This window comes from Panthera pardus, unplaced genomic scaffold (assembly GCF_024362965.1).
Source record: "Panthera pardus isolate Hobbes unplaced genomic scaffold, ASM2436296v1 HiC_scaffold_24, whole genome shotgun sequence".
Lineage (NCBI taxonomy): Eukaryota > Metazoa > Chordata > Mammalia > Carnivora > Felidae > Panthera > Panthera pardus.
The window spans coordinates 21,712,035-21,736,895 of NW_026526810.1; the positions used below are offsets into that span (position 1 = coordinate 21,712,035).

A 24,861-nucleotide genomic window follows, 5' to 3' on the forward strand; every position below is an offset into this window, starting at 1 on the left:
CAAACCAAAACAAAAAACAAAAAAACAAGACATATTCATGGTGCTTGTTGTTCACCAAGAAACTTCTTGATTATAATTTGGTTTCCCATCTAGGTCCAACACCTGAAAGAAAAATACACTGAGCATCCTGGTATGACTGGTTTATGTAACAGTTTTATCTCACTGCAAAGTAATAAATTTACATTCTGGCTTTACATATTCAGCTAATGAGGTTGTTAGACTAATGTAATGCTCTATGAGACATTTAATGACCAGATCAGGTTTCTAAGACCACAAAACTGAGAGTCAGATCCTGGTAAATTCACTAAGTAAGGTTATATTACCAATGTGGTCTTCTGAATAACAGCAACTGGCCTAACCAAAGCAATAGCCCTTCACATCACTAAGTGTACTGGCATGACTTCTTTAACACATTTATAGAAGGGGAAAAAAATTTTAAAAAGGGGGGGGGCACTTGGGTGGCTCAGTCCGTTAAGCATCTGACTTCAGCTCAGGTCATGATCTCACGGTTCATGGGTTCAAGTCCTGCATCAGGCTCTGTGCTGACAGCTGGAGCCTGGAGCCTGCTTCAGATTCTGTGTCTCCTTCTCTCTCTGCCCTCCCCTTTTCATGCTCTCTCTCTCTCTCAAAAATAAATAAACATTAAAAAAAATTTTTTAAAAGAAGCACTAAGTCAATTTTCATTCTACACAACAGCTCACAAAAGCCATTTTTTATGTAAATTGTGCCACTTATCAATATACTCAAGTCACCAATGTTTCAAAGAACAGTTTCAAGCAACCTTCAACTCACAATTTATATATATATTATACATATATTTCACATATACATATGTTTCATATATATACATATATATACATACACTTATACATAATATATGTATTATACATATTATACATATTATACATATGTATTATACATTATGTATTATACATAATATATGTATAAGTGTAAGTATATATACAAAGGTATATAGTATAAGGGTTAAGGGCATGGATTCTGGAACCAGAGACATAGAATGCGAATCCCAGTTCCACACTGAAGCATTCCACCACAGAATAAGTGTGTGACACTGGGTAAAATCTTTGCACCCAATTTCCTCACCTATACGAGGCAGCTTGAGGCAGAATAATAGTGCTTACTTCAAAGAGTTTTCTGAATATAAATTGAATCTATACATGCAAAGTGCCTGGCACATAAGAAACAGTCAACAAATGTTAGCTATCATTACTCTTTTTTTTTCAGTTTATTTATTTATTTGAGGGGAAAGGCACAGAGAGGGAGAGGGAGAATCCCAAACAGTCTCCATGCTGTCAGCACAGAGCCCCACATGAGCCTCAATTCCACAAACCATGAGATTATGACCTGAGCCAAAATCAAGAGTCGGACACTCAACCAACTGAGCCACCCAGGTATCCCAGCTATCATTACTCTTAATGGGAAAACCTAAATAGTGCATGGCTGCATTTTATGCAAATAGGAAATGATTTGATAATAAAGATTCATTTTATATATACAATTCGAAATAACACAGATTCTTCCAAATTAATAATTCATCAAGAATTACAGTTTCAAAGCTGACTGGTGAGTGATTTAAAAAACTTTCAAGGGGCGCCTAAGTGACTTGGTTGAGCATCCCACTCTTGATATTGTGCCAGGTCATGATCCCAGGGTTGTGAGATCTCCCTCCCTCTGCCCCTCTCCCTCACTTGTGCACTCTAAAAAAGTAAAATAAAATAACTCTTTTAAGCTACTGCCACGTGGCCATAGCAAACTTTCCATTCTTTGCTGCTAAGAATAGTCTTGAATTATCCAGGTCTCCTACAAAATGCTACAGCTCTACACAGAGATATAAAGAAGATAAAAATCATAGCTTTCCAACACAACCCCTTAGTGTTATCCCTAGTACCCTAGCCTTTCTAAAGGTTTCCTATGGCTTTGAAGACTAGACACTCTACAATCAACATCCAAACAGAGTTAAGTCTCTGAACACTGTCCCAGGAAAACTCTTCTTGAAATAAATGGTCAGTCAGCCTAGTGATTTTTCACATGTATGTGCCCTTCTCAGGCCTGGAATAATTACTATCTTCTCCCATTTTCCTCAGTATACATAACTGGTCATCTTTAATATTTTCTTGCTCATAAAGAAATATTCTCTTAATGGCCCTGATTTTCCTCTAACATGTGCCTACTTTTCTCTTTAACTCAAATACTACCTTCATTTCTGTTTTAGTCACCTCCATCAGCATGTTGTTTTTCCTTTTGCCTCTGACCATCACATCTTCACACTCAACCCCCCTAAATCACACTCACTCCAATTCTTTGACTTCTCAAGCCATTCTTAACTCTCCACCCCATTCCCCATCGACTAGAGTCCATTTCTTTTTTTTAAAATTTTTTAATGTTTATTTATTGAGACAGAGAGAAGAGAGCATGAGCAGGGAAGGGCAGAGAGAGCAGGAGACACAGAATCTGAAGCAGGCTCTAGCCTCTGATATGTAAGCACAGAGCCTGATGTGGGGCCTGAACCCACAAGCTGTGCGATCATGAACTGAGCCAAAGTCAGACACTTAACCAACTGAGCCACCCAGGTGCCCCTAGAGTCCATTTCTCTAAGGATAAACTCTTTTTATCCTAAGTTTAGTTTTTACTTCTCTGCAGTTCATTTTTAATAAAAATCTGGTTTTCCTTTAACTCACAAGGTGCATTTTCCAATATAACTATTTAGTCCTTACTTTCCCCTCTTTCTCGGAATCAATGGAAAGAAGTGAGAACAGTCTTGTCTTTGTTCCCAAATGCCATTTTCAGATTATCCCACCATGGTCCACTTATTGTTTGACATTGCCACCTTATCGCACATTTCAGAGAGCAGTCCTCAACAATCCTGAACACACTCATCTTTAAATTTATCCTCCCATCCTTCTCTTGAGTCTTGATAAAAATGATTCATTAAGAGTCCATAATTCCATTTCTGTCAGTGTTAATATATATTCATATATGAAACAGAAAAATTAAACATGTTAATAATGGTCACATGGCCAACAATGGAACTGAATAAAATATATGACTATTTCTGGGCTCATAAAATAACTTTATAACTTTCCATGATACTCCTGAAGTCAAGTTCTATAAATTTACATATTCTATCATTAGAAATATACCATGTTATCTACTGCCTTAGACATAAATCACTGTGTTTTTCAAAATCAACCATAGCATCATAAAATTAGATGGATGTATAAGGGGATTAGATGGATGTATAAGCTATTCTTGGCAGATGATCAGGCTACTTAGACCTTTTATAAAGCAGATTCTACAATTTCCTAACATAAATCCTTCTAATCTTAAACATCTTAATTTCAAAATCTTTGATTTTTCTAATGTAAATTTATCCTGCTGTGTTTCCCCTAAGGAGATGGGAAAAGGACAGGTACCATTCTCAGTATGACAATATCTTACCTGCTGGAAAAGTATGATTACCTCTTAGGCTTTGTTTTCTAAGCTCAACAACTTGGACTATTTTCCAGACTCCTATTCTCCAAAACTTTCTTAACCTTCTTTAGTTCTACTCGTATTATTTTTAAATCACAAAGACCAGACTTAGATTTAGCCAGTTTACAGAACTTTGTTGTCTGTGATGCTTTTATAGTTAATACATAATTGAACAGGATTCTACACGTACAGGCTTCTGAAATGAGACTCCAGCTTCTATAAATTAAAAGTTACAGAACTTCCATACTGTGGAGTCTACCTTATTGTCTCTTAATTTAAACCCATAATCTATGGTTACAGTTGACAAATCATGGCTGTATGTATGGTTCCAAAACATTAGAAAGAATTAACAAATACTTACCTGATTTGTCCTTGGGTGAAACTTTTTTCCTCCTAGATTGCAGAGTAGAGAGGCAACTGGCTCTCACTTTATAGTTCACCTCTATTTCTTCTGCTTTGATAGAAATTATGGCAGCCATAAAGAAACATAAAAATGGGAAATATTTTACGTAACAATTTTAGTAACATATGAAGAGAAGGAAAGTAGAATCTGTTTACCAATTTCATATGAGCCTTTCTTTTACCTAGTGATACCCTAGCAGAAATTTTACTTTGTTAATATATTTAATTTCTCCTCCTTCACCAACTTTTTTTTTTAAGCCACAGGAAAACTATTCATTATTAAATACAAGGCTAAAAGTTGGGTTAAGAGGGAAATAGAATTTTATTAAAAGGGTGTTGAATGGGGGAATGCCCTTTCAAGCAGGGAGTTCTGGGGGATGGCAAGGAATTATATTTCTTTTATTATAAAAGTTATTTTTTGTATTATGTCTCTACCAAGAAAAAATATTATGCATAGAGAGTTCATAAGAATTGTCATTTCAAAAAGGTAGTAACCTTCATGAAAAAGGAGGAAAGTGGCATACAGTATCATCTGTCTTCCTCTTTCAAACTCCCATGCCCCAAAAGGCTTTACTTTATATGGCACTGAGAAGATAAAGGCAGTGGCTCACAAGACCTTAATTATATAAAAGTAGCATATATGAATAACATAAGTTTTTATAACAAGCCAATTTTGGGAATGCACAATCCCAAAGAAGTTTATGCTCCTTCTGTAGTCCTACAAATAATGAACACAAAAGTTTTATTAATAGTGTAATTTTGTAACTTCAAAACATCAAAAACTCATTGAGGCACAATTTGATGTATACATGTGAGTCACTTGAGGCACTGGGGTTGAACTTGGGGTCTCTGAATCAGGATCTTGGTTCCTGAACCTACTAGCTATGTGATCTTGAGCAAGTTACTTAATCCCTTTGTACCTCAGTTTTCTCATCTATAACTATACCTTCTTAATAGGGGCTGTTTTAAGAAAAATAGGATTCCATCAATAAACACAGTCATGTGCTTGCTAAGTTTTAAAATAGACCAATCTTACTATAGTTGGAATATAGGATCATTTTCCTTATATACATATTCATTATATACACATACATATTCATTATATACATATATATTCATTATACACACACACACATATAATATATATATACACTGATATTCCATTTTGGCACATGAATTATGTAACCAAAAGAACAGTTTCCTCATGAAGAACAAGTAAAGTTCCAAATATTAAGCTCATAGTAAAGCTCAATTCATTTGAATACCATCCACTTTGTGATCATTTTAGCCCAATGGTATATTCAGAACATGACATACAGAGGGGGTTTGCCTTTAAGACCTCCTCTCCTATGTGACAAAATTATTTCAAATAATGATCATGAAATGAAACAAATAATAATATCCAGGAAAGAAACAGATCATGAAATTCTTTTATTCAACTCCACGTCTATGCCAATATAAGTATTATAGTACCCCCAAAAAAGTAATGGAATTAATGTTTTTGAAAAAAGGAAAAACTTAAACCTACATATTGGTTTGTTGACATACTAAATAAAAACATTACACCTCCTAGTCTCTTGATTTGTTCTTTAGTTTTAAAGCAAACATTAACAAAAAGAATAAATTTCAAAGTTAAAAATATTCTCTGATTCAATTATTTAAAAGAATGATTTCACATATGAACTAAAATGTGTACTTACCAACCCAAAATATTACACCATCAAGTTTGCACTTTGTTTTACTCTTGAGTTTACCATACAAATGAAAACTCTAACTGGTCACACAGAGTAACAACACTGAAGCAATCAGTTTCTGTTTCTTCATCCTTATAATCACTGTGCTACCACTGTTTATTAATAATTATTTAAATGAGAGATATAGACCAAAGGAGTTGTAGACATGAACTGTGCCCAAAGCTCTGAATTACCCTGAATTGTTATGAATCTACTTGGGGAAATACCCATATAGATGAGTCTATGTTTACTGAAGGCCAACTATATAACTGGGAGTTCTGTGAATTAACTTCCATGTAGAATATAGTTATTAAATGGTAATTAAAATGTGCTAACTTACAGCTTATATATACATTATTAAAACTAACTAGAGAAATTGTTTAGAACTTAGACTGATAGATTTTTATCACCGACATTGTTTAGAATTTCTGATACATAAAAATTACCAGTAATAAGAAGTAGACAAACTTTTAGTAGGTTTGTGATAGTTTAGATTTTCTAAGGACAATGAGAATTACTACTGCCTACACCCAAGGTGATGCCCTTTTTGCCCCACTCTTTGAACGCCCACTGTTCAAGGTGAAATCTACCATCAAGGTACTATCCTTGAAGATGGGTTTGCTGAATTATATTTAACCTACTTGTAAGAAAACCTTTCTAATATGAATTTTTAATTTTTTTAATGTTTATTTGGTTTTGAGACACAGAGAGAGAAAGACAGAGCACAGGATGGGGAGGGGCAGAGAGAGAGGGAAACATAGAATCTGAAGCAGTCTCCAGGCTCTGATATGTCGCACAGAGCCCAATGTGGGGCTCGAACCCACCAACGGTGAGATCATGACCTGAGCCGAAGTCGGACACTTAACCAACTGAGCCACCCAGGCGCCCCTAATATGAATGTTAATTGAAGACCTACTGCGTGTATGGTAGTATGCTTTGTGTTTTATCCACACAAGACTGTATGCACATGAATTTTGCTGATTTTAATTCAATCATATTTATTCATTAAAGCTATCTCAGCAGGATTTTTTAAGAGCTCTTTTGTTAGCACTTATTTGTCTATACTTAAATGTTTAAAAAAGTATCACATAAAGTCACATATATTGCATTTTTCAGGATTCTCACTAACTCAGATTGCCTTCTCCCTGTGTGTTCCAAATAAATGAAGAAGCATCATAAACCAACATTTAAAAAAGGTTTTAAAACAGATACATAAACATTAACAATTTAAGATCTCTTGGTATTAAATTTCACAAATCATGTGGCATCAGATTTATATGTTCCATTTTTACAAGCAACTACCTCAAGAGAACAAATTTTAACCCTGATATCAATCTTTTTTCAGATAGTCACAAGATCAACATAATCTCTAATCTGCCCTCTCATAATCTTACAGCAGCATACATGCACAAACTTTCTGATTATGTGATTCTAGTACTCTTGAAAGAGTCTTTTTAACTTAAAGAAAATCGGACTTACCTCAAAAGACATTTTGGTATGGGATATTATGCCAATTACAACCACATTAAAACCGGGTATATCTGGCAAGAAAGTGACATACAAGGCTTAAACCCAGTTAATTTCTTCCACTCCTGCTTGATAACCCCATTTTCCTATGGCTGGGGAGCTCCCTCACCCACAAAATTCCCTCTGGTTTAGTTACCTAGTCTTCTGAAGCATACCTGTTCTGTTTAAACAGTTAGGGCAGTTAAAAATAAAAATCACATGCCACTTTCTGCAGATTAGATTTTAATGGATTTGAGGTAAGGCTCCAGAATCTGATTTTAAACAAGAGTCCCCAAGTGATTCTTGTAGGCAAGTTTAAGAACAAGCTAAAGAGGCCTGCCAGAGCTGTTCAGTTCCTCTAAACGGATCAGCCTCAAGGGCTAGTCCTCCTCTGGGTGTTAGGGGTATTTGAAAACAAGAACAGGACAAGTTTGGAGAAAGCAGAATGCCATCTTGTCTACCTATCTCTGTTTTCAACACCCTGTATAATTTACCTAAAGGGGCGAAGATTTTAATTTGCAGTATGTGCTGTGAAGTAGGATACCACCAGGGGTCAGCATAGAGCTGATAAATTATAGGTGTTCAGGGATTTTTGACTTCACACTACCACCTAAAATGGTTGCACCTACATTTTCCATAAACTCAGATTACCAAAAAACGGGGGGTGGGGGGGGGCAGTTGGGGCATCACACTTAGAAGACACAGGTAAAAGATGTTAGTACGCAATTTCTACATAGTTTTCTCATTCTCTGTCTTTATGAACAGCCATTGTAGACAGAAAGTTCCCTTGAAGTAGCATTGTACCTGGAACCAAAAATTGTATTAGACTACAAAGACTCCAGGTAACTAAAGTGATGTTCCAATTTGTCTGTAAATTTCAAAATACTTGTCCTACTCTTTTAACTAGCATTGTAACTGGGTGCTTTTCAACGGTATTAATCAAATCTTTAAAGTTCTACTAAGTGGGGGAAAACTAGAGTGGATAACAATGTTGGCCAACTATGCTAAGGCTTTTTTTTTTTTTACACCTTTTTTTGAGTGTAATTAAAATGCTTCCACCCCGTCAGAAAACTATACTCCCCTCACCCCCATTTCATCCATCCTCCCAAGATTTCTTGACACATCCCCACTTTCTCCCTTCCAGTCCACATTTCTTTCTTCTGGAAATGTAGAAGAAAAATTCTCTGGCAACCCAGGTAGCTTCTACAAATATCACCTCCAAGGCTTTTTTTCCCTCTGAAATTGCACCATTAGGGTAAGAAACACAGATGAGGGGTGGCCTGAAGAAGAAATTTTACCTATTCCCAGCTTGCCAAATTAGATACTCACACCCTACCCAGACATTCCTGAGTCTGAGAAGAGCATGATGCAGCCCCCGGGGGCAATTGCTTGACCTAGGTTTTTACTCTTTCAACTCCACAATTTTCATCTTTTAGCTAGGAAAGCAGAAGAGGAGGAGGAAGCAAGAATGACAAAAACACTCCTGGGAGGCCAAATGGGCCTAAACAAAACCAAAATCTGCTTCAGAAGAGGTAGGAGATCCAGAAAATAAGGTTGTCTGCAGAGCCAAAGGCTACACTGAAGTGTCCTAGAAAGGAAGATTTCCAAACTTTTCAAGTATCTTAACAAAAATGTCAGGACCCCATAGGAAAATGGCTGTATTTTTAGCATGAGTTGATACAGACTACAAATAAAAGCTATGAATCCCAGAAGCTGCCATAGAGACCATGTTCCACTGCTCACGGCACCTGCAGACATTAGACTCGTGCATATATATGCGAGGACTCTTTTAACCTACAGAGAAAAACTGTGGTTGCATCCAGAATCCTCACCTACTCCACTTACCCACCTGCTAACCAAGGAACTATGGTCCTAGAACTCAATGAGGTCAGTATCATCTCCAAGGGGTGAAATCTTACTATATGTATAAGATTCAGCTACACTTAACTGTAAATAACTATACAGTTTATCAATCATATTTGAATTTCATGTGGGGGTGCGGCGATTCGTGAGCAAAATGTCTAAATGTCTTAAGAGGACGATAATGGATAGGGAAAAAAAGGTTGAGAAACACTGCCCTACAAGGGTCCTGGGCTGAGACTATCAAATGAGGCTTCTGCTAGGTATTTTTATTCCAAGACAGCACATGGAGGGTCAGGGGTTTCTGATTCTGTTACGACCTTGGCCAGAAAGAGGTGGTTTTCCCCTGGGTGGCCTCAAAACGTAGAGGGTAATGCCTGCCATTCGCTCCCTCACCAAGTGCCATGTGCGGATGTAACGAAAAACCGGCAAAGAGCTCGGGAAACTGCAAAGCGCTGCACCAAAGCCAAAGGAGGTTTCTTAGCTTGATCGTACGAAATCCCCCAGGCGGGGCCCTGCCGGCCAGCGCACTTGTTGCTTCCCCGAGGCGCCCCGCCCGCCTCCAGCTCAGATCTTCCTTTCGCTACCCCCTCCTCTCCTCCACACATGCACACGCGCCCCCACCCCGCCCCCCGACTCGGCCGCGCGACCCCCTCACCCACGCCACGACGCCGGCGCGCTGCGTTCGGGCCCTGGTGGCTGCCTAGCCCCCGCCCCCTGCCCGGCTGCAGCCGCCAGCCGGACCCGCCGAGACTGCTGTTTCCTAGACAGCCGCGCCGCCGCTCCGCAGCCGCCGGGGGCGCGCGCGCGGACGGCGGGAGGCGAGGGCGCAGGCGCGGGCCCGGGTAAGCCGCCGGAGCGAGACCGCGCGCGCGCCCCCGAGCGCGGTGGGCGGAGGAGCCCAGGGAGCGGCAGAGCCGCGAGGGGGCGGGGGGGCGGACAGGGGAGCCCCGGGAGCGCGAGCTGCGGCCGGCACCGCTGCAGAGCCAAGCGAATCCCGAGCCCAGGCAGCAGGTATGTGTCCTCGAAGCTGGCCGTGGCTGGGGCTTCCCCGCCTCGGTGTCCGGGTCCTGTGGCCGGGCCCGAGGTAGGGGCCAGTCGAGGTTTGCAGGATGCGTGTCCGGGAGGGCTGGGATCTCACCGCTGACCTTCATCCCCGCTCGCCAGGGGAGCAAGAGGAGGGTGCGTGGGGCAACCCAGGACTTCAGTGCCAGCCTGGGAATCTGCTTCTCGTCACATGCTCCTTATTTATTTTTGCAAACTGCTCTGGTTCGGGTCCAGCTGCAGATGTTTTACCTCCCATTCTTTGCCTCCGTGTGCCATCTTGCATTTATTAATAAAACATGCAAGCTGGGGTGTGTGTTGGTGGGGGGGGATTGCTGCTGGGGGAATCCCATTGCAGTATGGGATGAGTGGCGCCTATTTTCGGTTTTCAGGCGTGGTATTGAAGTGGAAATCCCACACCCTGGGCATTTGTGGCTTGGTTGGTCGTGACCACTTCCTACTGGGCTTCCCCCATTTGTCTGGAGGCGCTACAGCGGCAGGATGGGCTGTCAGGAAAGGATGGTGGGTTTTCACCGTCAGGCCAGAATCCCCTTCAGGGGATAGGTGCAACCTAGGGCATACAGTTCCCTGCTTGCTAACTTGCCAAGGAGGCTTAAACCCCGAAAATTGTTTCCCTTGGTTGCCAAGAGGAGGCCTTGAACAGAACCCTCCAGACTTGCATACTCAAACTCATTAAGGTTTTGCATCTGAAGATGACTAAAGCTTGCCACCTGTTGGAAGTCAGACCCCATGAAATCTTCCATAATTTAGCCCACCAATCCTTGCTTCAGTCACTAATACCTAGCGATAAGCCCATATTGGTTCTTCCTATCTTCTTTAATACTGCTTGGCTTTTGTTTCTTTTAAAATAAAACCTCTGATATGATGCTCCATATGTTATAAATTACATGATTTGTTTATATTCCATATACTTAATAACATCATATCCTAAAGACTAAATTTCTTTAGTGTGTATGTTACCTATTTCTTAGTTTGTCACCTTGCTTCAAGCATCAGTCGGAAAAGTGGGATATATGTTTTCACTGTGGTAAAAAGAATAGTAAAAACTAGAAGCGTAGAATATAAATGGTTATCACAAGACATTGGGATATGGCAGTAGAACTAATAGCTTGTAAAATATAGTCTGTGTGCCATATCTGATCACGAGGACACATTCTTAAATGCTCATATGTGCCAGGTACTGAGCTAAAGGCTGTTTGTGCACGATCTCATTTGGTCCTTAAAACAAACCTATTATCTGCATGTTGAAGATGAAGAAGCTAAGACTAAGAAAGGTTAGCTAACTTGCCCAAGGTCACACAGAGCCACGATAAAGGTGCACACTCAAAAGCATGTAATTGCTGGGGGTGGAGGGGTATTGGAAGGAACCTTTAACCCTGGTGCTGCTGCTGTATCTGCATTTGCATTTAGATCAAGCTTATGCATGAGCATACATACTTGGATCCGATTTTCCATTTCATAGATTCCACATCAGTCTTTGCAGCTTTCCAGTAAGAGAAACTGTTGTTTCAGAATGGGTCTGTGGAATTTTTTGAGGTGGCACTGAGCCTATAAAAAATGGTGTCTTAAACATGCTTCCATTTAACTCTCTCAAACAAGCAGTTAAGTTCAAAAAGTTGTTTCCCTTCAGATTTAAATCTGTAAAATGTATATGCATCAGATAGAATGAGTCACTCATGTTTTTCATTATTGCATCCCACTCCAGTCTTGCCACCCTGCACACTGACTTCTGGTCTCACTGCTAGTCATAAGAACAACGTTACCTATCACACTTGTATGTGAGTGTCTTAATGGGGTGAAGGAATCCATACCAGTCACGGACCATAATCCAGTCTCTGCGAGAGCAGAGCAGTTATTCATTTGAAAATCTTAGTATCTGTGCATTCAGCTATGGATGTCTACTTAATCATTTTTTTGCAAGCGCATTATTATAATGCAAATATTGGATTTTGCTACACATTCCTAGTAGTTCTCCATAGACTTAGAAATTGCTATAGTTGCATTAATGGAAAAAGCACTCTATGGGGCTACAAACTTTTATATTCAGGTCACATATTTAAGATGGTCGTGAAAAAGGTATAGGTAAATATAAGGGATTATTTGAAAATGATATCCCATGGAAGTTACAAGTTTGTAATCACAAATTGGTGACTGATACTAGGTAGGAAATATAAGACTATCTTGTAAATTTTCTTCCTTGGACAATATGACTGGTTTTAGAACACCGTATTCTTACTTTTTTCATTATACTGTGTTGTGTTGACAGTAAAGCAGTTTGTGTAGCCATTTTGCCTCATGGAAAACATTCGGTTGTGGAGGAGCACATTCCCTAGTGCTTATGGAAATGCTGAGATGGAGTCTTCCCTCCCTGGGGATTTCCAGTCTATGCTTCAGATAAACTCAAGATGAGTCCTGGTGTTACTGGGGAAGCAGCAGAAAGTAAAGAGAGGTGTTGTTTGATTTCTGGAGAGGAAATGGATTTTCCTATGTAGAGCATCACTATCTTCTTCAGTAAGAAATCTCATAATTAAAAAGCATCCAAGGGGCACCTAGGTAGCTCAGTCAGTTGAGCATCCGACTTCAGCTCAGATCATGATCTCCCAGTTGGTGAGTTTGAGCCTTGTGTCGGGCTTTGTGCTGACAGCTCACAGACTGGAGCCCACTTCAGATTCTATGTCTCCCTCTCTCTCTGCCCCTCCCCCACTCATGGTCAGTCTCTCTGTCTCTCCCAAAAATAAATAACATTAAAAAAAAGTTAAACTAGGAAAAACCGTATGGTCAACTATGGATGCTTAAGCATTATTTTTTCCTCTCACCAAGTGTCTTTTTGGGGTTTTTTGGAGGTGAGGAGAACAACTAAAATTTTGCCAAGCTATGGCTAGCATGCATTGCAATGACTGATTGTAATGCACATTTTAATGTATCATTGAGTAAGACACTGGAAACTGGCTTATTTGTCTTTCTTTGACCTTGTAAACTACTTAGTTGTGAAATGTGTTTTTTGTTATAGTATTCTTAATTTAGTATTCTTTAAAATGATATTTTTTTCAGGATCAACAATCTTGAGTCATAAAAGAAGTTCACAGCTTATTTTTAAGATACTTTATTTTCATCAGTCTCTTTTTCTCCCCTTGGTGGCAGCCATTTTAAGAGTTTTAATTTTATTAAGAAAATGGTTCACAATCCATAAGTTAATCCATTCCGTTTCCAAACTGGACCAGAGTTCACAGTTGCTGGCCAGGCACACCCACCATAAGACCCACCATAAGACCTTCACCCACCATAAGACCTGTAGTTCAGGTCTGATCTGTGAACCCTCTAGCTCCCTTTGGCCTTATTTGTACCCAGTTTCCCCACATAGAAGGTGTAAGAGTTCCTAAAGTTAGGTCACACCAGGCATCCTTGCTTGGGTAAGCAAGATGGAATGGTGGCTACTCAATAGGAGAGGGCCAGGAAATCACTTCTTCTGCATCAACACTAGCCTATATTGTGATTTCTGCTTGCAAATGTAGTATGTATTCATTGTAAAATGTCAAGCATTACATAAATATAGAAGATAGAAGATAAATGATTAGAATCTTTAGTAATCTTACTCCTCAGCAATAGTCAGCATTAATAGTTAGGTGTGAATTCTAGATTTTTGAATGTGGATACTAAAATATTACTGTTTGCCAACCGTACTATATACATAGATGCATACTGGTTTGCAGGGTTTTGGTTTTTTTTTTCTTTTTTGTACTCCTAGAGACCCTTGAATGGCATAGTTCTAGACATGTTTGCTCAACCACAATGAGAGCTAGATGAAAGGAACCCTGTAACCAGGAGAAGAGGCAAGGGACTAATGTGTGGTAGGTAGGAACTGGGCATGATCTGTGTCCTATGATAGATTTACATTCTGTATCTCCTTTAACCCTTTACAGTTATCCTTTGTGGTTAACTGTGTATAGGTGTGGAGACAGGGGAGTCCAAGGTACAGGAGATTTAAGGAGCCAAGCTAAGTTCAAGCCCAGATCACTGTGGCTCAAACTCAGGGCTTTTTCAGAATACAGAATGAATAGCACTCTGCCTGTGCCCATCCACACTGACCTTGCTGTTCCCCCTACCTCAGAGCCTTAGCATTAGTGGTTCCCTGTCCTGGAATGTCCTTCCCACAGATATCTGATTGGTTTACTCCCTCACCTACGTTTGGCTTTGCTTGAAATCTGACTACTCCTTTAAAATGAAGCACTCGGGGCACCTGGGTGGCTCAGTCGGTTGGGCTTCCAACTTCAGCTCAGGTCATGATCTCACAGTCTGTGAGTTCAAGCCCTGCAACAGGCTCTGCACTGACAACAGCTCAGAGCCTGGAGCCTGCTTCAGATTCTGTCTCCCTGTCTCTCTGCCACTCCCCAGCTCACACTCTGTCTCTCTCTCAAAAATAAAATAAAATCATAAAAAAAAATAAAATGAAGCACTCTCCAATGAGCATTCTTAGCTCTCCTCCCTGCTTTGTTTTCATTCATAGCCCCCCCTAATTTACCATATAAATTGGTTATTTTATTTATTGCCCATCTCCCCCACCCCCACCCCCACCCCGGGCATGAAGGCTCTAGAACACAGGGATTTTATCTATTTTGTTTACTTCCCGAACCCTGATGTTAAGGAAAAGAACTGACAAGTCACTGTGGCATCCTTGAATCTTTCCAGCCTTCCACTCTTCTTGTTACTGTTAGCCCTTACACTTCCATGTAGTGAGCAGTGGGGAACAGCAAGGGAAGTAGAGAAGAATCAGGAGAGATCTCATCTTACTCTTAAGTGGGTGTCTGGGAGAGAGGAACCTCCCAGATAGACTCAGGAAAATGGAAAGAAAGTTGCCTGAGGGTTGGATGTGTGACAAGGTAGCAGGAAGTACAGGGGGAGATGGCCAGAGAGGAAGAGGAGACCTGTGTAGTTTCCCCTCTATTTGGCATACATAATGTTTTTTGAAGACTTCCAAAGAAGGAGACACCAGATTCCATCAACTTTCCTAGTGGCCTGAGTTAACTACAAAGGAAGAAGAATCTACACACTCACACAGGCAGATTAATCACTGCATTACCAGCATCAGCCTGTTGCATTTTTTAAAGATTAAATACCTGTTGGTGTCTTTCCTATTTAAGCCAGAGTGTGAGAGTTCATTGCCAAAGCACTTAGCTCATGTGTCTGAGTTTTGGCAGGAAGCATGTACCAACAGCATCACAGCCTGAGATTCTTTTGGCCCAAGCAGTCCCAGACTTCTGGTTACCTTTCATACATCTGTGGTTTGCAGTAGTTCTTGGGCCCCAGCACAATGATGGGCATTTGGGGGAATAAGTCAGCCTTAGAACCCTTTAGAATTTAGTACACTGGGGTGCTGGAGGAAGTTCATGGTTATGAACTTCACTGACTTTATGTCAGTGAAACTGCTCCTCAGCCACAGGGTGGCCTCACACTCTGGCTCCTCCTCCTCCTCTCCTCCTGTTTTCCTCCTCCTCTGTGACTTTAATTGCTGCCCTAGGCAGCCTGAATTACCTGCCAGTAGAGAATTCCCCTTCAAAAAAAATGCTGCCTCCTTAAAACTGCTTTTGGTTTATCATAAAAACTACTCCGTAGCTAGGACAGGGGCTGATAATGCATGTTCCCACAGCTCATTAAAACAAAGAATTTTAATAAGTATTCTGCTCTTTGCAGGCCAGGGTTTTGGAAGTCCAGACTGGGATCAGGCAGCTGTTCTTTGGATTTCAGTCTAAAGCCAGAACATACACATTCATTTTCGCTGCTCTCTTTTGGCTCAAAACAGATCTGAAAAGAGTTCTTTCATCTGTGATTCCCTCACGGTCTCCTACCTTAGTTACGAAACTGCCATTGTGTCCAGCCAATGCAGTATATAAAGTCAAGTAACCTTTCACCCATAATGGTGTCCCTTCAAACAGTTAAATCGTTGTATTGTACCTCAGTTTGATGCAGTGTTTTTAATGAACAATTTCTGTGACACTTGCTAATTCTCCTTTAACCATGACTACTCAACTTTGTTAGTTTTGCCCTTCCAAGACAAAAGAACAGGGTGAAATATACTATAGTCCCTGAAATAAAGTGTTCTATTGTTTGGGGACATCATCTCAAAAGAAAAGCTTGGACATTTCTCTCCTGTCTCTCCATGTCCTTTCACTGTCAGTTTCTTCCCTGGGGGCTCTATCTGCTATCACTCCTCCCTTGATGTCCTACAAGGAACCCCTGTTCCTACCCCTCTACTGAAACGGAACTCTTAAAGGTCACCCGTGATTGCCTAATCACAAATCCGATGGCCGATTCTCAGATTTCGTTCCTGATGGCTCAGCAACATCTGACCCTGTTGACTTCTTCTACTCCTTGAAGTGTTCTGTTGGCAGCACCCTCCTAAGGCATCTGGTCTTTGCTCTCATCATTCCTGTCTAGCAAGAGGCAGTCTGGAGAAGTGGTTACGAGTATAGGCTCTGGCCAGCGTTTGGACCCTGGCTCTAGCACTTGCTAACTGTGTGACTTTAGTGAGTTATTTAAGCTGTGCTGCCCCCCGCATCCTCAGTTTCTTTATCCATAAAATGGGAAGAAGAGTAGCTAGGTCATTAGGGCTGTCAGGAAGAGGATTAAATGAATGTGCCTGGTAAAGAGTAAAGCACTTGGTAACTGCCAACTTTGATCATTGTAACTTCTTATTTGGATACCTTCAGAAACTCCCTTGTATCTGCAGGTAATTAAGTTTAGTTACTGCCCCCGGCCTTTCCCAATATGTGCCCACTTCTAAGACTTTATCCATGCTGTCCCCACTTGAAGACCACCTTCACCCCTTTCTGCTCTGCCCCTGCTTCCCTGGCCAGAGGAAGGAGAGCCAGAAGGGCTGTGCCCACCTGGAGGCCCTTAGCACAGGCCGTGTGTAATGGAAGATGTCCTCCCTTGGGCACTGAGCCTATCTCTTTCAGGCAAATTATAAATCACTTAAGGACACCAGCTGTGATTTATACTTTTTAAAAATACCCTTCTCAGCATTTAGCACTATGTGCATAGTAGGAATTAACTCCTATCTTCTAACTGCCAAAACATGATGGTTTTTCTTGGTCCTTCCAAAACCATTTTTCTTTCTAAACTGAAATTTGTATTGATCAGTCCTACAGCCCATGTAAGCTTTATATGGGAAAACTGAGTCAATACCATAGGAAGAATTAACCACTTCAGAACCTTTTTGGAATGATGAGGGATATATAGAAATCACTAAAATAATGGGAGCACAGGGAGTAACTTATTTTTTATTTTTTTTTTACATTTATTTATTTTTGAGAGACAGAGAGAGACAGAGCGTGAGTGGGGAAGGGGCAGAGAGAGAAGGAGACACAGAATCTGAAGCAGGCTCCAGGCTCCAAGCTATTAGCACAGAGCCCGATGTGGGGCTCGAACTCATGAGTAGTGAGATCATGACCTGAGTGGAAATCAGACGCTTAACCGACTGAGCCACCCAGGTGCCCCGGGAGTAGCTTATTTTTAAAAGGAATTTGAAATTCTACCAACCTTTGAAGCTTTTTTCTTTTTTTTTTATAAAGTGTTTGGGACTTTTTTCTTTCCCCATGCCATCCCTCCCAAGCAAAATAAGCATTACTGCCAGTTGTACTACCAGCCCCCTCCTCGGTTATGATAATCAAAAATGTCTCCGAACATTGCCAAATGTCCCCTAGGGTAAAAATCATCCCCATTTGAGATCCACTGCTCTATAGGATCAATCCAGAAAACTCAGTGTCTTCCCAATTCACAAAATATCAGAACTCGGACAGTTTGGATCAAGTGAAGATGAAGATTGTAATAGGCTTGAAAGGTAAATTTGTGTTTGAAATCACTAACATAGAGAAAATTTAGTGTCTACAGATCTTTGGTTCATAACCCCATCATAAGTTGAAAATATTGTTAAATGGAAAATGCATTTAATACACCCAGTACACCTGACATCATAGCTTAGCCTAACCTACCTTAAACATGCTTAGAACACTTACATTAGCATAAGATCATCTAATGCAAAACATATTCTATAATAAAGTGTTGAATATTGAATACTGAATACTCTGCTGAATTTATTGAATACTCTACTGAAAGTGAAAAACAGAATGGTTGTAAATGTATCGGTTGTTTACCCTGACAGCCTGTGGCTGACTGGGAGGTAGCTGCCTCTTGCTACTGCTGTCCAGCATCAGGGGAAATACTGTACTGCATATCACTAGCATGGGAAAAGATCCAAATTCAAAATTTGAAGTACAATTTCTACTAAATGTATACTGCTTTTGTACCATCATGAAATCAAAAAATCATAGGTTGAACCATTACAATTGGGGGACTGTCTGTATAAGCAGTTATGGCTTATATCATAAATAAGAAGTAAACCAATAAAGTAATTACAGAAATTCAGACTGTCACACTCCTAAAAGATCTTGGGTCTGAATACAACAACTCGAATGCAATATCCTAATCATCCTTGGGGTATTTTTGTTGAAAATGTATTTAAGTGCCCCAAATACTTTTATACTTTTGACAATAAGTATATTAAACAAAAAATAATGACTGGAGAACTCTTGAGTTGATCACCATTGGAGGGAATCATATTTGACCTGAGGTAAGCTGGTTCTCCCTACCAGAAGCTGATTCTTTCTTTCTTTCTTTCTTTCTTTCTTTCTTTCTTTCTTTCTTTCTTTCTGAGAGAGTGAGCTTGCACGTGCAAGCAGGAAAGGGACAGAAGGAGAGGGGGAGGGAGAGAATCTTAAGCAGTCTTCATGCCCAGCAGGCTCTCACAACCCTGAGACCGTGACCTGAGTGGAAGTCAAGAGTAAGGATGCTTAACCCACTAGGAGCCCCCAAGAGGCTGTTTTTGATCCCAAAGCTGCTCTAAACATGTTCAGGTGCTTCAGGGGTGACTTAGGAATAACAAAGTACTTTGTGCTTTGGTGAAGGACCACAATTGTTCAGTAATCTTCATGGTTGTTAGAAAATTTAGCTGTAGACTTCTGATTTAGAACCCACCTCCACTTGGGGTGCCTGCTTGACTCAGTCAGTTAAGCGTCTGACTTCGCCGACTTCGGCTCAGGTCATGATCTCACAGTTTGTGAGTTGGAGCCCCGCATCAGGCTCTGTGCTGACAGCTCAGAGCCTGGAGCCAGCTTCAGATTCTGTGTCTCCCTCTCTCTCTGCCCCTCCCCTGCTTGCACTCTGTCTCTCTCTCTCTCTCTCTCTCAAATAAATAAACATTAAAAAAAAAAAAAAAAAGAAGGCCCATATAACCCACCTCCAGTTGACACCATTATGGTTTTTTCTAAATGCAGCAGCACAAGTTGCATGTTACACCCAAGGGCTAAACAGTTAGATGTATTTACTACTTTCTGAAGAGCATTAAGGCTTCAACCTTGGGAGAGACCTGCTTTGGCCCAAGATCACCTTTGGCTTGTAATTACCTTTAAAAAGAGAAAACATAGGGGCACCTGGGTAGCTTTGTCAGTTAAACATCTGACTCTTGATTTTGGCTCAGGTTCTGATCTCAGTTTGTGAGATCGAACCCTGAATTAGGCTGGGGATCCTCTCTCTCTCTCTCTCTCTCTCTCTCTCTCTCTCTCTCTCTCTCTCTTTTCCTCTCTCTCTCTCTCTCTCTCTCAATATATAAAGAAACTTAAAAAAAATTTTTAAGGGAAGACATACATAGAAGACCTTCAAGATGATCACTAACCAATAGTCTAGAAATACACCTCATGCAATTTCTCAAATCAAGGAGGCAAGGTAGAATTTCTCATTCCACAGACAACTGTGAACATCTTCTGTGTTCTAGACTTGTGCTTAAGGAACTCCAAAGATAATTATGGACTGAATTGTGTCCCCCACCCCGAAATGCGTATGTTGAAGCCCTAACCCCCAACATGACTGGAGATAGGGTCTTTAGGAGGTACTTAAGGTTACATGAGGTCATAAGGAGGGGTCCCTAATCCAATAGTACTATGGCTTTCTAAGAAGAGGAAGAGAGGGGTTCCTGGCTGGCTCAGTTGGAAGAGCATGTGACTCTTGATCTCAGGGTCTTGAGTTCGAGCCCCACATTGGGTATAGAAATGACTAAGAAAAATAAATAAACTTAAAGGAAAGAGAAAGATTTCTCTTTCACTCTCTTCACCATCTGAGAACTCAGTGATAAGGTGGCCATCTGCAAACCAGGAGGAGGGTTCTCACCAGAACCTGACCATGCTGGGACCCCAATCTTGGATTTCTACCTTCCAGAACTGTAAGAAAATAAGTATCTGTTGTTTAAGCCATTCAGTGTACGTATTTGTTTATTACAGGCCTGGCTAACACATTCTGCATCCTCATTGTACAGATGAGGAAATTGGACCCAGAAAGGCAAATGACTTGCCAAAGCTCAAGTTACTGGTTAGTGGCAGAACTAGAACATAGAACCTAGGTTTCCTGACTTCTAGTCCATTGTACATTTCCCTTTTCATACCACCTCAAGTCATATTGGCTTTTACTCATTATCCCTAGAACCTGTGGTTCATCTCTTCTGTAAGCATCAGGGTTCTTATACTTGCCCTGTTTATCTCAGGATTGTTGTAGGATTGGTTAGACGTGGTTAGATGTTACAAAAAAGACAGTTTAAGGTTCTAAACAAAATATTTTACAAATGTATCATGATCAACTCAGATTTTACCAGGTTATCAAGAATCTATCTGCCTCAGAAAAAAAATTTTTTTTAACACCTGAAAATTAGTCTTACTTGCTGAAATTAGGTAGTTCTTAAAATATAACCAGAAAGCTATGGAGCCTACAGGCAAAAGTTAGAAATAAAGCCTTTTCTAGCTGTAACCACATTGAGACTGTTATTTGTTACTCTCCTTTTCCAAAGGTAACATTCTACATTTTGAAGAGAAGCATCAGATTATGGCATCAGAATTTCTGGAGTCCAGCTCATACACCATTCATTCCATACACTAAAAATGTAACTCTGGACAAGTCACTTCCCTCTTCTGAGTCTGGACATCCTTTCCCATAAAATGATGGAATTAGGCTTTGTGGTTTAGGGATTCCAGAATAATTACTCTGATCTGTGCAGTACCTTAAAACAGCAGGACAAAATAATTCACACGGTGATCTTGCTTTACAAATTATACTTCGGTTATAGTTGTTGGAAGAGTCAAGCATAGATGAATGGCATTTGGCAGGAGTACATCCGAAACCCTTAATTATACACTGTAGGCAGCTCTGTAGCTTGGTCTGTGTCAAAAGACACCACATTATCAAATGACAAAGTATGGGGATGTTCAGAGTTTTTGCAACAGCTCCTTCATCTATAGCATGATTGGCCTATGTCAGATAGCATCCACAGTCTGCATTTGAAAATCTGAGCACTCCTATATTTAGATTAAAGACCTCCTGTCCAGTTCCTGTGGAAATGTGTCCATTAAAATTGATGTTACTCAGTGGGGGGTTTGGGTCTGTAGCTAGTGACACATATGGTTTATTTCCAGATTTTTATGTAATTAAATACTATACTAAATATAACGGGATTTTTTTTCCTCCTTCATCTATTTTGCCTATTCTCCCACCATCACACCCCTCTGGCAACCACCAGTTTGCTCTCTATATGAGTCTATTTCTGTGTTTGTGTAAGTTGCGTAAGTTTTAGATGTAAGTTTTATATGCAGCTTTTTATGTATTTTTATTATAGAACTAATACATAAAAGTTACACATAAGCAATACATAAACTGGAAACATTTTTAGCAATAAGAAAAAAATCATTTATCATCCTACTATAGTTATTATTCACCTTTTGTGCCTCTCCTTTGAGACATAATATGCATGATTTTTAAATTTTTTCATTTTTAAAACACACATAACAAAATTTACCATTTTAACTGTCTTGAAGTGCACAGTTAAATGATCTTAAATACATTCACATTGTTATGCTGTCATCAATACTGCCCATGTCCAGAACTCTTGTCATCTCACAAAACTGAAACTTAATACCCATTAAACAAAAAAACTCTACTCCGTTACAGCTCCACACACACAATTTATGTTATTGATGTCACAAATTTCCTGTTTATGCTATATTTTATATTTTAAGGTATTATGTGTGCAGTTTAATAACCTGCTGAAGCCTGTGTAAGGAGAGTGCTGTGATAATGGAGTAGGAAATAAAACTGGAAAGGGAGTTTGTAGGGCCTTGTATTCCATGGTGAGAATTTGGATTCTATTTAAAATTTGATGGAACAACTTTGGATAGTTGAGGGCAGAGGACTGACATGATTTAATTTGTCTTAGAAGGTACACTTGGCTGCTGTATGGGTGTAGACTGCAGGGGTAGGAGAAGAAAAGGGAGAGCAATGAGGAGGCTATTTGGGTATCCCAGGTGAGAGATGATGGTGGCTCTCCAGTGTGCTCTCAGTGGAACAGGGACAAGTGGTTGGATTGTGGATGTATTTTGAAGCTAGAACTGGTAGGATTTGCTGATGGATTGGGTGTGGGGTAGGAGAGAAAGAGAGGGTTCAAGGTGGACTTCAGAGTTTAGGGCCTGAGCAGCTGAAAGGATGAAGTTGCCATTTTTTGAGGTTACAGACGGAGAAGGAGTAGATTTTAGGTGGGGGAAATGAAGAGTTGTGTTTCAGTGTTAAGTTTTACATTTAATAGATGTCTAACTGAAGGTGTCAAGCGGGCACCTGGATATGCAAATCTGGATTTCAGGGGAAACGATGGGGCTGGAGATAAAAATTTTGAAGACAGCACATGAGGATGACATTTTAAGCCATGAGATTGAGTGAGCTCACCTAGGCCCTGGCAGAGAGGATAGATGGATAAGGTAAAAGATCTGAGTAAAGAACCCTGGAGTATGTCAACATTTAGAGGAGGAGGATGACGATGATGAGGACCCAGAATGAAAACTGAGAAAAAAAACATCCAGTGAGGAGAGAGACAAACCAGATGGTATGGTCTCCTGAAAGACCAGAGAACAAAGTATTTCAAGAAGGAGGAATGAGTGATCAGTTGTGTCTATTTGTGTCTAAGGTGGCTGAGAGGTTGAGGGTTGTATTTAGCAACATGAAGATCATGGCTGGTAGTTAAGATGTGAGTCCAGTCACCAGGGTCGTCTTTTTTTCTTTTTTTAAGGTCTGAAGTCTTTTTTTTTTTTTTTTTTTTTTTTTTTTTTTTTTTTTTTACACTTCTGCCATGAATTCACAGAGAATGGGTTCCAGCTGCTCAGCCTCCTTTCCACTGGTTCTCACAAAGTGTGTTTCTCTGGTTGGAGCATGCTGGCACTTCAGTTGAACCCAAATAACTTTGTTTGGTTTCTTTCTTTTTCTGATCATTCTTCCACATGCCTCAAGAATCTATCTTGGCTCTTAGAGTGCTTAATATGCTGAAGTCGTACATTATTTCTCTTGGCAAGAATCTTGGCCTTAACTTGTTTGTTTACAATAATGCCAACAGCATGCTGGTTAACACTGTAGACTCTTCCAGTTTTGCCACAGTAACATTTGTGGTGTGTGCCTCTTTGAACACAGCCCGTTCCCTTGGTGTCCACAAGGGACATCCTTGTGTTCTAAAAGGCCTACAGAACATATAGCAGGTGCCTCTCCTCTCCTTTCTTTGTGTTGGTCATTTTGGCAAATTACTGGAAGATGGTGGTTCCCACCAAAGTCTTCTTGCTAGAAAATCACTTTTCTCATTTCCTGACTATCTTACCAGTTACCAGTTATGTAAGAGAACTTTCCCTTCTAGCTGAATGTTAAATACATCCTCCAAGAGACAGTCACCTAAGTTTCTAAGTTAATTGACCCAAAACAAATATTCTGTCTTCTCTTGGACCCTCCAAGCAAATAGGTGTTTGTTTTTTTGTTTTTTTTGTTTTTTTCTGGCTCTAAATAGAGAGCAGTTAGTCCATTTGTTGTGGTCTCTAATCTGTACTCTAACAATCAATAGTTCCCTTTACATTCACTAACCAACAATTATTTAACAAAAGTCCAACAATATATTATATGCATTGAGTCTTATTTGAGAAAGAAAATTCCACTCAGGAAGAGTTTACCAAGACCCAGGCAGAAATGATTCCTCAAGGCAGGGCAGAAAAAACTCAAAGGAAGATAGGATCTTGAGGTGTGGAGGGTAAGAAAATGTCATAGAAGGTTCCTAGGAAGGTGGGGCATTAGCTGGGCCTTGAAAGGTAGAAAGGATTTGAACAGGTAGGGAAAAAGATAATAATGTAAGATATCTGATATCATAGTCAAAGTTGATGCTGATTGTGATTACATTTGTACTGACAGATTGACCTAAAGAGATGGATTCATTGTCAGAAATAATTCACATTGAGTCACGTACACATGAAACCCAATCATGTTGACTTGTCTTGAGAAACCTTTGAGTATAAAGGTTCTAGATTACCTTTTAGAGGGATGTTGATAGGATTTAGTGGTAGTGAGTTGCCTTAGAATTTGTATAAGGGCACCTGGGTAGCTCAATCAGTTGAGCTCCAACTCTTGATTTTGGCTCAGGTCATGATCTCACAGTTTGTGGGTTGGAGCCCCACATCTGGCTCTCATTGGCAGTGTGGAACCTGGTTGGGATTCTTTCTCTCTCTCTCTCTCTTTCCCTCTCTCTCTCTCTCTCTCTCTCTCTCTCTCTCGCCCTCCCTCCCTCCCTCCCTCCCTTTCCCTCCCTCTCCCTCTCCCTTCTCTTCCCCCCCTCCCCGCCTCAGAGTAAATAAACTTAAAAAAAAAAGAATTTGGAGATAAAATTGCTTTACTTTATTCAATCCATTTGTGT

The 24,861-nt window shown here is 40.3% G+C and overlaps 2 protein-coding genes across 4 annotated transcripts in view; one reads left to right on the forward strand and one right to left on the reverse strand.

The window, feature by feature from the left end:
* Positions 1-10,288, reverse strand: part of LOC109262564 (uncharacterized) — a 93,841-nt gene extending 83,553 nt beyond the window's left edge. Inside the window, exons 1-3 of one of the 3 annotated variants that reach the window (XM_053888820.1) lie at positions 9,652-10,287; positions 7,107-7,168; positions 3,854-3,943 (exon numbers count right to left, since the gene is read on the reverse strand). In XM_053888820.1, the coding sequence (XP_053744795.1) occupies positions 3,935-3,943; positions 7,107-7,168; positions 9,652-10,147 (567 nt within the window). In that variant the 5' untranslated portion in view covers positions 10,148-10,287 and the 3' untranslated portion in view covers positions 3,854-3,934. Of the gene's footprint in view, positions 1-3,853; positions 3,947-7,106; positions 7,169-9,651 lie in introns of those variants that run through there. The other 2 variants (XM_053888819.1, XM_053888821.1) reach the window with 2 other exon arrangements.
* The window catches only part of TMEM266 (transmembrane protein 266), a 124,965-nt gene continuing 110,031 nt past the window's right edge, over positions 9,928-24,861 (forward strand). Inside the window, exon 1 of the mRNA XM_053888818.1 lies at positions 9,928-10,007. The gene's annotated coding sequence lies outside the window, so the exon portion shown is untranslated. The remainder of the gene's footprint in view (positions 10,008-24,861) is intronic.